General features: G+C 42.5%; 2 protein-coding genes across 2 annotated transcripts; one reads left to right on the top strand and one right to left on the bottom strand.

Annotated features, from left to right (window-relative positions):
- The first annotated feature begins 2,268 nt into the window (after positions 1 to 2,268).
- On the top strand, positions 2,269 to 5,266 carry LOC121934604 (nicotinamide N-methyltransferase-like). The gene is made up of 3 exons (XM_042475225.1): positions 2,269 to 2,514; positions 4,029 to 4,236; positions 4,751 to 5,266. The coding sequence occupies exons 1-3, from the start codon at positions 2,280 to 2,282 to the stop codon at positions 5,178 to 5,180; spliced, it is 873 nt and encodes a 290-aa protein (XP_042331159.1). The 5' UTR covers positions 2,269 to 2,279; the 3' UTR covers positions 5,181 to 5,266.
- Positions 5,267 to 8,763: 3,497 nt separating this feature from the next.
- On the bottom strand, positions 8,764 to 13,450 carry LOC121934543 (synapse differentiation-inducing gene protein 1-like). Its single transcript, XM_042475126.1, has 2 exons — positions 12,793 to 13,450; positions 8,764 to 9,173 (listed from the first exon to the last, which is right to left on the bottom strand). The coding sequence occupies exons 1-2, from the start codon at positions 12,898 to 12,900 to the stop codon at positions 9,027 to 9,029; spliced, it is 255 nt and encodes an 84-aa protein (XP_042331060.1). The 5' UTR covers positions 12,901 to 13,450; the 3' UTR covers positions 8,764 to 9,026.
- Positions 13,451 to 15,122: the final 1,672 nt, after the last annotated feature.

Here is a 15,122-nt window from a genome sequence, read left to right as displayed (position 1 = left end):
GGGGGGCGACATCGGAGTGATCTTCCACACCAGACCAGTTCGGACGGAAACTGAAGTAAGCTTGAATGCAAATTGTGTGAATTCCCTTTTTTCTGGAATTCATCCAAATGAGGAGTCACTTTGGATTCACTGCGGAAGCCCCACGGATGGAGCTCCCATAGAAAGGAATCGCATCTGAAAACACATTCACGTTATGACTTGAATCCGCATCATTGGACCCGCACTCACCTCGGAACTGAGCTGCAAAAGCTCTAAACATCTCCGTGTGATAAACCTCAAGGTGGGATGTGTGAGCCTTGTTTAAAAATCTGGACTAGCACAAGCTGTATTCGTGTGTGTGTGTGTGCGTGTTTTAGAGATGCATAGACAGCTGATGAATCTGCTCAAATAGTAGTAGTAGTAATAATAATAATAATAATAATAATAATAATAATAATAATATATCTTAGCTAGTTCTCCCTATGGGCCGAGCCAGGAAACAGCAATAGATTAAAATACACATAGCATCAGTTACAAAATGCATAACACCAGTTAAGGAAGTATATAAAACCAATACATATCAGCTTGTATTTGAAAACTCATATATTTAAACAGCATCTGGGTAGATCTGCCAGAAGAGACTGGTCTTTGGTGCTGTTTTCATCTCAGAAAGTATATCCAGTTATCAAATTTTGACTGGCAGATCATTCCACAGTTTTGGGGTGCCTTGAAGGAATGGGCCTTTGAGTAACCTTTGGGGAGAAGACCCAGGTTCAAATTCACGCCCTTCGGTGGGAAGCTCTTCATTATAACTTAGGGCAACTATCCAAGGAACTGAACCTATTTCAGGGGACATATCCAGGGGTAGTTGCATTGGCCCTATAGCAAGGTACAATGACATCCAAAACCCACAAAACAGTAATACACCTTTATTGGGCCAACCAAAATGCACAAAATACATGATGCAAGTTTGGGAAGCCCCACTGGTTTCTTCATCAGGCAAAGGTGTTGATACAGGAGGAAGAGCAAATGACAGTGTTAGTCACAAAATGTTGTTGGTGTTGATTTGAACTGAGATGGCATGGATGGTATGAATTGACATGGCCTCCAACTTCTGGCCTTGTGAGTACTTGGAGACAATGCATTTCAAGTCAAGAAAGTCAAGAAAATGAAATTTATATCCCATTAGCAACACAAAAAGGTTCTTCATCGGAAACCCAAGATATCTCCATCCCTCGTGAGCCCCTTTGTTAAGCAGAGAATTTTGAACGTCTCCATACTTTTGCATAAGGAAAACTTTAGGGGCTGTTTAGGTAAAACATGCCAAATGCAGTCAGCCGTGAAGAACGTGGGCTCCTTGGTCCAATCTGGGTGGCACCTCATCTTAGTGGTGGCCCTCAGAGAAACCTACTACATGGTTGGCCAACACAAGTTTGCCACCCTTTACCTGAAGCCAGAGGTTGTAGAAGATGCTGCGAAGGAGGCAGATTTTGCTATCCAGATGTTCGGTTTGCAATTTCCGCCAGAGATCACCGATTCTCAGAAAGGGGTCTTCCTGGTCGCGCATAAACACAGCGAAGGGTAGGTGGCTAGAAGAGGAGAAAAGAAGGGCCACTAACTGGAGAAACATGTTCTTACCAGAAGCCCCATTAGATGGCAATTGTGTGTCCTCTTTCACAGACACGAAGCATGCCGTGTAGCCTGTATTACTGGTATATTCCCTAGTATCTGTGTTACTCTTATCTCATTGTTTCAAGTCAAGCCATAGTTTAAAAAAAAACCATACACACACACGCCATATATATGCAATTGTGGTTAATACTCTGCTTCTCTCACATGCCTTCTATGCAAGTTATGGATATACATGGGAACCCATTTCGGTGCCGGAGGATTAGGCCAGGTTTCCTGGAAAGAAACATGATGCAGCATGCTTTGCAAACAATGATAACAGTGGCGAAAGCACTGCAGAGAGGTGAAGAGTGTGACAAGTCTAATGAACTTAAAATGATATATCGACGAGAATAAAAACGTAATGGACAGGGCAATACAATAATGCATGCAGTGATCACCTAGTACAATAGAAAGCCATCCCATATATATCCATAACATGCACAGAAGGCATGTGAGAGAAGTAGAGTATTAACCACAATTGCATACATATAGAGGTATGTGGCTTGACTCGAAAAGTGACCTATAAGTAACACATATACTCAGGAATGTATTAGGAATGCTAGCATGGTCCATAGCTGTGGAAGAGGACCCATGGCTCCTTGCAAGAACATGTTTCTCTGCTTCGTCAGATGTGCCTCAAAGGATATAAAAGCAAAGGTTGCTTGGGCGCACAAGGCATTCCTGCTGGGACCTGGTTCAGAGGCAACATGGAAGGGGAATTCACTGGAAAAGAGGTTTACAGGCAGCATTTTGACCCCAAAGGGTATTTGAAAGTGCACATGCCTTTTGGATCTGGCAGCCCTGCAGTGCGCGAGGGAGGCTTTGCTTTCATTCTGGAGAACCTGCACAAGGCATTCCTGCTGGGTAAATAATATCTCTGGGCTGGGGTATTGTTTGCAATGGGTTAGGCGATGGATGATAGATAGATAGATAGATAGATAGATAGATAGATAGATAGATAGATATGGGTTTGCAATGAATTAGGTGTGGATTGTGTGTATATGTGGGTTTGCAGTGGGTTAGGCGACAGATTATATATATATACAGTATATATATATTTGTCTTTATCTTTGTTTCTTCTCTTCCATTTTCTCTATATCCTTCTTCATTCCTCTTCCTTCCATTTGTCTGGTTGTTAAGTTTAACGTACCCATACCTTCATTCAAAACCTTCTTATCTCTTCTCACCCATACATTTTCAGAGCCTACATTAAATTAATGTATAATCTATTGTTCCTATCTGAGGAGTGGAGTCGGCGCCTATAAATTCAACTAAACAAAATAAACACCTTGTGGTTTTACTTGTTAACAATCAACATACTTTGGCCCCACTTTCTTTATCCTTCCTCTGCCATTCTGCTGCTCTTAATTTTGCTTTCTCTTCGTTCATCTTTACTTAGCATGAATTTCTTTTAGCTACTATCATTATTAATAGATTCCTTCCTCTTTGAGAACCTACAGTCAAAGCATGGAGTTCATCACATTGGGGCTAATTTCAGCATTAAAGAGCGATTAAAGCACATTTAACGCATCCCACAAATAAATTGTCGCCAAAATCTCAAAAGTAAAAAGATGCACGTTAATGCTTCTTTGTGACCACTTTAATGGCGAGTTTTGTGCAACATCGTGAGAAATCATTTATCCCATGAATAACATTGAAAAATTGCGTAATTACGCGAAACGATTTCACACAATGTCACACAAACCCCGCCATTAAAGTGGTTGCAAAGAAGCATTGACGCGCATCTTTTTACTTTCAGGATTTCAGGGACAATGCATTTCTGATGTCGCTTTATTTGTGCAATTGTGTGTGATAACCATTTGCGTAATTATCGTTTTCGCTTTATTTGCGGGATGCTTTAAATGCGCTTTAATCTCTCTTTAATGCCGAAATCAGTGTGATAAACTCCTTTGATTTACATTTAAGCTTTGGATATAGCCATTGGCTAGAACTTTTTAATAATAATAATAATAATAATAATGCCCTTTTGGTAAGTGGTTTTCATTTTGGAGTTATGGCAACCCCATCATGAGCATTTCTTGGGAGAATTTACTTTTTGGGGGGGTTTCCTTTGGTCTTCTTTTGAGGCTGAGAGAGTGTGACATGCCTAATGTCATCCAATGGGCTTCCATGGCTGAGCAGGGAATTGAACCCTGGTCTCCAAAATCATTGTCCAATGTTCAAATCACTTTTCTGGCTCATTCTACCTCATTGGCAAAACACAATTCCAAAATAAAGCCCTTTCCATTCATTTGGTCTTGTGCAAAAGGGAACATAAGTGAAACAGCACTGACCAAGGCAGGGAAGGACAGATGTGGAGATACCCAAAAGCATCAGGGATAAGTCATGGGGAATCTCACTGTTTCTTTGAAATGCAGATGGCATCCAAGGAGAGACCCTCATTGACATTGGCAGTGGGCCCTCCATCTACCAACTCCTCTCCGCCTGTGAATCCTTCCAAGAGATCATTGCCACCGAATTCCTTGAGCAGAACCGGGAAGAGATGCAAAAGTGGCTGAAGAAGGATCCGGAAGCCTTTGACTGGACCTTGATGGTAAAATACATCTGTCAGCTGGAGGGGGACAGGTACGGAGAGAATGAATTTATATCTCATAGCTGCCTTTCATTTGCATGCATTAACAGCAAGGAATGGGAATCGCGAGGAATCGCCAATGTGATTACGCTGCTTGAGTGATCTAGTACCACATTCTCACATTTCCAAAGACACATATACTTAACATTCATTGAAAAGTTATTGCTTAAAGCATCCGCTTACTAATGATTATCCTTAGTAACGGTGTGCATGCTGGAGATTAATAATCTGGTGCAGAATTTTCTTTGTTTAAGGAGTGATTCTATGCCAATTCTTGTTTTAGTGTACTTTTAAAGTGATGCTTCCAAGCTTTGGAAAAGAAGGATTTCCTGATGATGGTTCTGTCCCAGTCTCACTCAGTCTCCCCTCAGTCTATCACTTTTCAGAGATGAGAAAAGCTTCCTTCCTGCCCCTAGTAGTATAGCATTGCGCATAACCACTTCATTTTGAAAATGCATATTCCGCTGCGATTTCTCTGTGCCAATTCCATCCTTTCCTTCCCTTTAGAGAGAAGTGGATGGAGAAGGAGGAGAAGCTCAGGAAGACCATCAAGCAGGTTCTGAAATGCGATGTGACCCAGGCCAACCCTCTGGATCCGTTGGTGCTCCAACCGGCCAGTTGCGTCCTCACTACTTTCTGCCTGGAATCGGCTTGCAAAGACCTTCCCACCTACCGGTCAGCCTTGAAGAATGTGGGCTCCTTGGTCAAGCCTGGTGGCCACCTCATCTTTGTGGTAGCCCTTAGAGAAACCTACTACATGGTTGGCCAAGAGAAGTTCTCTTGTCTTTACCTGGAGCCGGAGGTGGTAGAAGAGGCTGTGAAAGAGGCCGGCTTTGGGATCGTGTGCTTTGAGAGGTTTGAGGTGAATTTTACCAGGGGAATTGCCGACGCCCAGAGTATAGGATTTCTGGTAGCCCAAAAGCACAATGAAGCCTAGGAGCCTAGTTGGAAAAGGGAAGGGAGGCAATTATTCTTTCCTGAAAGGAAACAAATAATAATAGGGTTTTTTTGTGGGTTTTTTGAGCTATGTGACCATGTTCTAGAAGAGTTTATTCCTGACGTTTCACCATCATCTGTGGCTGGCATCTTCAGAGAAAGAACATGGACAATCTTCTCTAAAGATGCCAGCCACAGATGCCATGAAATGTCAGGAACAAACTCTTCTAGAACATGGTCACATAGCTCGAAAAACCCACAACAAACTATGGATGCTGGCCACGAAAGCCTGCGACTTCATAATAATAATAATAATAATAATAATAATTTTCTACTCCAAGACTATGACATCAAGAACAGACCCACACAAACTGGCAGAACATGTAAATGACCCTTTTTGGGGGACTATCACTCCCCAAATCCTCCAGTCCAACATGGGCAATAAGGGTTCGAGACCTTTATTTTGATTCGATTTGATTTATATCCCACTTTTCTCCCAAATGGGGAGAAAGTTTTAGTTATTCGTAGTTATTAGGTCTGCATAGTTTTATTTTCTTTCTTCTCTTTCCCTTTCTGTTAGTCAAGTATTTTGCTGTGATTTAACTTTTAAAACTAATAAAAATTAATTTAAAAACAACAACAACAACGGACAATATTTTATCAGTGATATTTAACAGTGATGTAAAGAAGGAATAAAATGCTTTTCAATGTGCAGCAAGGCAGGAGGGGCGAGTCTTGTTTAAAAATCTGGAACTGCACACAACTTCCGTTGTATTCTTGTGTATGTGTGTGTGTGTAACAGATGCATATCTTACTTGGTTCTCCCTATGGGTCAAGCCAGGAAACAGAAATAGATTAAAATACATATAGCATCAGTTACAAAGTGCATAACACCAGTTAAGGAAGCCAGTGTGGCATATTGGTTTGAGTGCTGGACCATGACTCCAAAGGTCAGGCTTCGATTCTGGCCTCAGCCATGGAGTTCACTGGACAAGTGACCTCTCACACTCTCAGCCCCAGCCAATTCCTTCTCCCCTATTCTCACGCATACATTTCTTTCTGCCGGTTTCTGATGTGATATAAGCCAGTGGTTTCCAAACTTTTGTCTTCCAGATGTTTTGGGATTCAGCTTCCAAAATCCTCGAACATCAGCCAAGCTTTGCTAGGAGCTGAAGTCTAAAACCTTCGGAGGACCAAAGTTTGGGAACCATCGCTCGAAAATCTCCATTCTGTGTTCCTCCAGATGTTTTAGAGTCCAGAATCTGTTGCCTTTGGCTAAGACAGCTGAGGATTCTGGGCATTGAAGTCCCAAACACTTGGTGGGCCAAGGTTCGAGCATCCCTGCCCTAAGGTCAGATTATCGATATTTGAGCTACTTTTCCTTAGGTCCCTGATGCACATTTGCACAGCTTTAGAAAGCCTTCCTGCACCCCACGGCTTTTTAAAAATGACTGCAACTCTCAGAATTTGATAAGTGGCCATGATGGGAATTGCAGTCCAGGAGACGATCTTTCCAAAGCTTGCAAAATGTAACGCAAGAAGAGAACACAGTCGCTGCAGAGGAAGCCAAGGGGTTTCCATTTGTTTTCCATCAGCAGGGACCATAGGACTCCTTGGCATCCATTCAGTTGGCCTGGATGCAGGGATTTCTGTTTCCATAACAATGTTTGCAACCACAAAATACAGCGCACCTTCCCCAAGCTGAGGCCTCCTGGCGGGGATCATTCCAGGACAAGAAAAAAATCCCATTGATTTTGCATTTGCAAAAACGCTTCCCCCAGCCTCAGCAAAGCCAAGTGTGAAGGAACCTTGGTTTGTATTTAAGCTTTTGAGATATACAGGCCTGTTACAGACTGCCAAAATAATGCTGCTTCGGGTCTCTTTGGAGGTATGCTTTTTAAATGATGCATGGGTCCTAAGAGTCCGGAGGTTGTGCCAAAGCCACACTCCATTCCTAAGCACTGGAGTGCAGCATTGGTGCAGCTTCCAGATTCTTAGGATGCATGCATCATTTAAACAGCATACCTCCAAAGAGACCCGAAGCAGCTTTATTTTGGCAGTCTGTAACAGGCCACAGTCGGCCCTCCTTATCCACGGATCTTTTTTTATCCACAGATGCTATTATCAAGCATCCACAGCTCAAGAAATATTTTTAAAATAGTACATATTCCAAATAGCAAACCTTGACTTTCCATTTTATATAAGGGATGCCATTTTGCTCTGCCATTATATTTCATGGGACTTGAGCATCCATGGATTTTGTTATCCATGGGGGATCCCGCAAGGAAACCCCAGCAGATAACAAGGTCCCACTGTATGTGTGTATCTATCTATCGATCAATCGATCGATCGATATAGATATATTGCATTTTGTTTGTTGCTGTGTGCCTTCAAGTCTTTTCCAACTTACGGCGACCCTAAGGAGAACCTATCGTGGGGTTTCCTTAGTAAGATTTGTCCATTGAGGGTTTGCCATTGCCTTCCTCTGAGGCTGAGAGAGTGTGACTTGCCCAATATTACCCAGTGGGTTTAATGGCTGTGCTGGGAATCGAATCCTGGTCTCCAGAGTCATAGTCCGATGCTCAAACCACTACATCATACTGGCTCTCAGCGTTTTCATAACACCTTTAAAAAAAACCTTTAGGAAAATGGTTTTCATTATGGTGACCTATCATGGGGATTTCTTGGCAGAATTTGATTCGGGGGGCATGGCTTTCCTCTGAGGCTGAGAAGCTGTGACTTGCCCAAAGTCACCCAGTATTTCCCCAGTATTTAATATATGTATTTCAGTTAGATTCACCCAGTGGCTGAGCGAGGATTCGAACCCTGGTCTCTCAAGAGTCATAGTCCAACACTCCAACTATTTCACCAGGCTGGTTCCATTCTAGTACCAAAACCCACTGCCAAAATAATCCAGTTTGAGACTGCTTTAACAATCCCGGTTTTATGCTAGGGAACTCTGGGAATTGTATTTTGTTGGATACTTAGCCTCCTCTGTCTGACAGTTCTGGTATCACAACAAACTACAATTCCCAGGATTCCCTAGCACTGAGCCGAGGCAGTTAAATCAATGTCAAACTGGATTATTTCTGCAATGTGTTTGCCTACAGATCGGACTATTGGCTCACTGCAAAAGGCAGAGCGTGGCTCATTGTGAAAGAAACTGCATTTTCTTCCTGCCTGGGAAATGGGATTTCTATGCAGAAATAAGATTTCCTGGAGCATCACAAGGTGTTTCCTGTTCAGAAGATGTTGCAGTGGGGAACTTGACCTAGAATAGTAAAAAATAGGCTCGCTTTTTATATCTGAGCATTCTTGCTAGATTGAACAACATCCACTGTATTTAAAGGTTAATTATTTTCCCCACTAGACTGGATTATTTGGAGAGACTCTGCCGTTCGAACTGCTAGCCGACAAGAACTTTATGTTCTCCTTTTGTCTTCATTTTAATCGTATCACACATACACTCTTTCATCCTGTTTTGTTGCAAACAGTCATTTCCCCCGAAACAAACCCTAAAGGACACCACCCACCAAAATGGATCCAACTTCCCTTCTTGCCTTGGAAAGGACACGACGACAAGCGGCAGAGTTTTTACTCAACGTTTTGAGTTTTATTGGTGTACAACTTTGCTATATGCTCTTAAGGCACACAATGGGTGGCATCTGGGTAAGAAAAAGGCAAGGCAAAGCACTTAAGCACTTAGGCAAAAAATGCAATGAAGGGTTTCTTTTTCAGTAGAGGAGCCAATGTCTCCCAGCATCGCAGCATTCTTGTTAATGGCGCAACAGTTCTGGGCCGGATCCGTTCCCAAAGGCTACAGCAGCGGCGATGCTGGACCGCCTTCTCACTTCGTACTAACAACCACGTAATACACGATGAGGATGCTCAGCATAATCACACCGAGGACGATGCCAATGATGTTCAGGGTGCGAGCCATGTGGGACGATTGGGCGGCCAGGTTGACGTTTCCTGAACTGTAGGCGGTGTCCACCTGAAGGAAGGGAGAAGAAGAACACGGGGCAACAAACATCAGGCACTGTGAGCTATATTGATCGATATTGATTTGATTTCTATGCCGCCTTTCTCCTGGAAAGGGACCCAAATTGGCTCACAAATAAAAAATTCTAACAGACGTATTACACTAAAACAATTAAAAATATCAGCTTAAAAAGAATATAAAATTACAAACAAGAAAATGACAACCGCATATCACAAACACCCCCATATAAAAGACATCCCACGATTACACATTAAAAGCCTGCCTGAATAAAACCGTTTTACCACCTCTGAGTATTCCTTGCTGAAGAGAACCCTATGAAATCCATTCAAAGATATAATCCTAAAATATAGCCGTGTAAATTTGTAGAATCAGTAATGTAGAGACTTATTGAAAGCAAGAGGTTGGAAGCATGAGCTTTCCTAGACAACAACAACAATAATAATATCTTATAGTAATTTTGAGACTCACTGAAAGAAAGAAGTTGGCAGCATGAGCTTTCCAATTCCTAGACTAAAGTCTACTTCCCCAGATCCATTTGGTGGACATCAAATGCATTCCACCAAATGCATCTGAGAAAGTACACTTAAGTCTAGGAAAGTTCATGCTGCCTACTTCTTCCTTTAGTTAGTCTCAAAGGTGCTACAAGATCTCTCTACAACCTAATGCAAAGATATAGCCCTGTCAGTCTATGCAATCATATGCAGAAAGAGATTGTAGACAGTGGTTCCCAGTCTTTGGTCCTCCAGATGTTTTGGACTTCAGCTCCCAGAATTCCTGATGGTTGGTCAAACTGGGTAGGGCTTCTAGGTGCTGAAGTCCAAAGCACCTGGAGAACCAAAGTTTGGGAATCACTTTGTCAACTTTTTTTATAGTCTCAAAGGTGCTACAAGATCTCTCCACTATGAAGTTCATATATGTAGGTTGTGTGCCTTCAAGTCATTTCTGACTTATGGCGACCCTAAGGCAAAGCTATCATAGGGTTTTCTTGGCATGATTTGCTCAAAGGAGGTTTGCCATTGCCTTCCCATAAGTATGAGAGAGTGTGACTTGCCCAAGGTCACCCATTGGGTTTCATGGCCGAGCTGGGATTCGAACCCTGGTCTCCAGAGTCATAGTCCAATGCTCAAACCACTTTGCCAACCGGGCTGCCAGCAAATTCATGGGTTCACCTTAAATCAACAAGTGACTTGAAGGTGCCCTAGGCCAAAAGTGTCTGATGGAAATGTCAGGAGGTTTGCCGTTGCCTTCCCGAGGCTGGGAGCGTGTGTCTTCATGCGTGTCCAGTGGGGATTCGAACCTGTTTCTTCCAGGTTCTTAGTCCTACATTCAATGCACTTACAAAGGGTAAACACCGGTTGAATACATAGCCTTGGTAACTTGGAAAACCAGTATGCAAATGTATTTCTAAAGAAGTAGACTCAGGTCCACAAAAGCTCATGCTAACAGCAACAAGAAGAGATGGTTCTGGCATTGGCTATCCAACAGGACAGCCTTGCTGAATTGGATAAAATGGGCAGTTTAGCCCAATATTCTGTTTCTGGGGTCAGCCAAATACTTCTGGGAAACTCTCAGATAGGATACGAATGCAACAACCTACTCCTTCTAACTGTCCTTGGCACCAGAGAGTGGCATCACTAGCATTGGCATCACTTGAAGTAGTAACTCATGGTGCCATCTCCCCATTGACTTCCTCCTATATCACACCATACTGGATCCTTAATAATGTTTCTTGCTACTGTACTAATGTTACTCATAAAATGTAATTCCCATATATCACTGAATGCAACAGCAATAGTCGTGATGTAAACAACTGGCAAGATTAAAACTATACCTTTTAAATGACAATACGCACAGCCTAAATATATTTGCACGTACATAATTTCAGGTGCTAAAAGTGAAAATTTGATAAGAGGTGATGTTTCTTAAGCTGTTTTATTTATTTTATTTTTTATATACTTATTTTTATTTTTATTTTATTTTTTTTTGTAATTTCCATATATTTCACATTCATAGAACTTTGCATTGCTTGGTTACTTGAAACAGTTTCTCTCTTCTCTTCTCTTCTCTTCTCTTCTCTTCTCTTCTCTTCTGTCTATTTCTGCCCAATTGCTTCCTTCAATTGCTGCAAACTGTGCACAAAAGTCATTTTCACTCAACTCAACTCAGAAGAAGGGCAAAGTCTCAGCCTTCCCAAGAGGCTCAAGCAAAAGCAAACTGCTGCAACCTCTCCTGGCTTTTGTGTTATTCCTCATTAATAACATTTCCCATCCTGAGCGTTTGATCTTGGAAGTGAAGCAGGATCATCCCTGGTTAGGATTTGGAGGGGAGACTGCCAATGAATCACAGGTGCTGTAGGATATATTTCAGAGGAACTGGCAAAACCACCTCTGTGCATTCAACTGTGTAAGAAAACCCAAAGAAATCCATGGCGAACTAAAGGCACATATACAGACATCATCTTGATGGCCAACACATGTCTTGGTTTTCATATGAGAAATTCTGGAGGGTATGCTTTTCATGCCACACCATCTTCTCCCTATGATTCCACTTTAGCTGCCATGGGATCCTGGGACTGGGAGTTTGGAGAAGCTCTCTGGATGAGAAATATGAATGCCTCCTCCCGAAACATCTTATAGAAAGAGGATTCTATAGGATTTTGCCATGGCCATTAAAGCGGAATCATAGTAGTTGGCAGCTTTTGTAAACTTCATATGCATCTGAGGAAGTAGGCTGAAGTCTAGGTACGCTCATGCAGCCAGCTTCTTTATTCCATTTGCTGTATATACTCATGTATAAGTCTAGAAATTTAGGTTAAAAGATTGACCTAAAAAGCCTGAGTCGACCTATCCACGGGTCAATGTAAGTACTGTATTTTTATATATATATATATGGTAAAAGGAAAGAGTTTATCTGCCCTGGAAGCACTGACCTTCTTCTACTCTCTCATCCATCCAGAATCTTGTAAGTTCTTTGCCATTGTTTTCTTTAACTTCATCCTTTCACTCTTTCATTACCCCTAAGTTTTACCCTAGACTTATCCATGGATCATATCAAAATCCATTATTTTGACCCCAAAATCTGCCCTCAAAGTATATATGAGGTCGACTTATAGTCAAGTTTATACACTAGTCTCCAAGGTGCTACAAGATCTCTCTACATACTGATTCTTCAGATTAACATGGCTATATCTTTGAATTCTACTGCTATAAGAATGCAAGCAAAAATCCATCAGTGATAAGCTTTATCGGCCAACCAAAAGGCACAATATTCTTGTTGCAAGCTTTCGAAGCTCCGTGGGCTTCTTCATCAGGCAAGATGTTACAAACCAAACAGGATAAGCTTGCCTGATGAAGAAGCCCATGGAGCTCTGAAATCTTGCAACAAGTATATGGTGCATTTCAGTTGGCTGATAAAGGCATCACTGATGGATTTTAGTTTGCATTTGTTAAATGGCCAACACAGCTACCCCAGCATACTATAAGAATAGTTCAGGGGGGAAAGGGAAAGAGCAATCACATTCAAGGAAACAAAATGTGGATAGATAGATGATAGATAGACAGCTAGATAGATAAATAGACAGACAGACAGACAGACAGAGGAGGAAACTGACCTGGCAAGAGTAGATCAAGGCTGCAATTCCAAGAGGAAGGCAGCAACAGAGCATGTTGAAGATGGAGAGGCCAATGTAGGAAGGGACATTGCTCTCAGAAGATGGCATTTTCGGGGTCTTTTGGGGGGTCTGATGCCTCTTGTCTTTCTCTTTGCTGTCGCTGAGTTTGGACAACTCTGGAAACGCAATGAAATGCTGGCCAAGCTGGGTTTCTGTCTGTCTTGGGCAGATAACAGCCAAAGAGTGAATGCTTGCCTTGTTCCTTCCTTCCAGCTCAACAACCAACGTCAGGAAGCCTAGACCCAGCTTGGCAAAAAATAGTCCAAGGATGCACACATCCTTTATATGATGAGTCTCTCAGTATTTACGCAACCCAGGAGTTTTGGGAGGGGTGAGAAGGTGTAGCTGGCACCAATGCCCTCCTCAAATCTGGAGGAAAGATAAATCATTTCCCTAGAAACATTTTGTTTAAAAAAGACGTCATATCTTGCATCTGTTTCACCACTTTGTAAACAGGATAGAGCAACATGAAGATCAGGTTTAAGTTGAGATCAGAAGTGCTAGAAATGGCAAGTTCTTCGAAAAATTTAGGAGTGATCTATGGGAATTAGCATTTATGAGTAACGATAGTACAAAACAAAAATTACTATGGTGTGGTATGGGATGAGGATCTACATAAATTCAACCCAGACAATGAAGAAATTGAAATAGGTAAAGATTTCTCCATACTCTCTCTCTCTCTCTCTCTCTCTGGCTTTGCTTCACGAACGAAGATTCAGGAAGGACTCATCCCGCGCTTTGTACAAGTGCATTGGTGACTAAAAAGGCCAATCCGGGACAAACAGAAAGCACAGCGGAAAGTCTCCTTGGATGATGTTTCCGGGTTGTGGTTCTTTCTGCGTTGTCGTTTCTCTTCAAGACTCGTTTGCCGTTAGCTTTTGAAAAAGGCTGCAGCATCGTGGATAGTGTGTCTCCATGCCTCCAGATGTGAGGCCAGGGCAGACCATTGTTGGTGATCAATTTGGCCAAGCCTGAGGTGTTGTTTCAGGGAGTCCTTGTATCTCTTCTTTGGGGCACCCCTCTTACGCTCTTGACCCGTGGCGAGTTCACCATAGAGCATTATTTTTGGGAGGCAACGGTCCTCCATCCTAGAAACGTGTCCTGCCCAGCGCAGCTGCGTCCTCAATAGCATGGCCTCAATGTTGGTGATCCCTGCTTGCTCAAGGACAGCAACATTCGTCACATAGTCAGTCCAGTGTACATTTCAAGAAGTCGTAGGTGTTGGCGATAGGTGACCCGTGTTTCAGACCCATAGAGGAGAATAGACAGTACCATGGCTCTATACACACTGATTTTTGTGCTTCGCCTCAAGTGTTTGTTACTCCAGACTCTTTTGTGAAGCCTTCCGAAAGCACTATATGCCTTTGCTAATCTGTGATCGATCTCTTTATCAATCTTGGCATCTGAGGAGATGATGCTTCCCAAGTAGGTGAGCTGCTGGACGGACTTAAGTACAGATGTGCCTACAATGATGTGGGGATGGTAGTGTTCTTCCTGAGGTGCCGGCCGGTAGAGAACTTCCATTTTCTTCAGGCTGACTTTCTGCCCAAAGAGCTCTGCAGCTGTAGCAAAACAAGGTGTTAGGCGCTGCAAAGCTGCTTCTGTATGGTGTATTTCTCATCATCATGTATGGAGACGATGACTCGTCATTGTCTCCATACATGATGATGGGAAATACAATGATCTCCCACACTGAGTTAGTTAGAATCATCCAAGATCCCATCATTTCTCATCATCATGTACGGATGTGGGAGATCACTGTTTTTCTCATCATCATGTATGGATTCAACAGACGGATGGTAAAGAAAGCTTACAGAAAGAAAACCAGTTCATTTCGGAGATCTTCTGAACACTGAACAATCAATGGAGACTATTCATCTTTCCAGCCTTGGAACGTAGGTCTTTTGGCAACAGTGAGAACAACCATCTGGAGCATGAGTAAAATTCCACATCTCAGCAATACAATTTTAAAGAGCATGTGTGTCTATGAAAATGAAATGTTACAAGGCACCTCCCAAAGGATCTCAAGGGCTATATGAGTCTAGAAGGCAATCAATGGGCTGCATCTACACTGCAGAATTAATGCAGTTTGACACCAGTTTAATGCAGGCTGACACCACTTTGGGACTGACTCGTTTTTCATCCAAAAATGGCTCGGACCACAAAATTCATCAGGGGCTTATGTATTTTGGACGTCGTTCTTGTTGGTCTTGGAATCAAAGCAGGACGATGGGGTTTGCAGGACACACGGATGCAAAGGGTAGGGATCT

This window comes from Sceloporus undulatus, chromosome 6 (assembly GCF_019175285.1).
Source record: "Sceloporus undulatus isolate JIND9_A2432 ecotype Alabama chromosome 6, SceUnd_v1.1, whole genome shotgun sequence".
In the NCBI taxonomy this organism is placed as follows: Eukaryota; Metazoa; Chordata; class Lepidosauria; order Squamata; family Phrynosomatidae; genus Sceloporus; species Sceloporus undulatus.
The sequence above is the reverse complement of the archived record's forward strand: the minus strand, read 5'-3'. Positions and strand labels throughout refer to the sequence as shown.

Coding starts and splice junctions, on each gene's coding strand:
- LOC121934543 (XM_042475126.1), bottom strand. CDS start 12,900: ATGCCATCTTCTGAGAGCAATGTCCCTTCCTACATTGGCCTCTCCATC. Junction 9,174..12,792: donor CCTTGATCTACTCTTGCCAG/GTCAGTTTCCTC, acceptor CCCTTCCTTCAG/GTGGACACCGCCTACAGTTC.
- LOC121934604 (XM_042475225.1), top strand. CDS start 2,280: ATGTGCCTCAAAGGATATAAAAGCAAAGGTTGCTTGGGCGCACAAGGC. Junction 2,515..4,028: donor GCACAAGGCATTCCTGCTGG/GTAAATAATATC, acceptor TTTGAAATGCAG/ATGGCATCCAAGGAGAGACC. Junction 4,237..4,750: donor TGTCAGCTGGAGGGGGACAG/GTACGGAGAGAA, acceptor CCTTCCCTTTAG/AGAGAAGTGGATGGAGAAGG.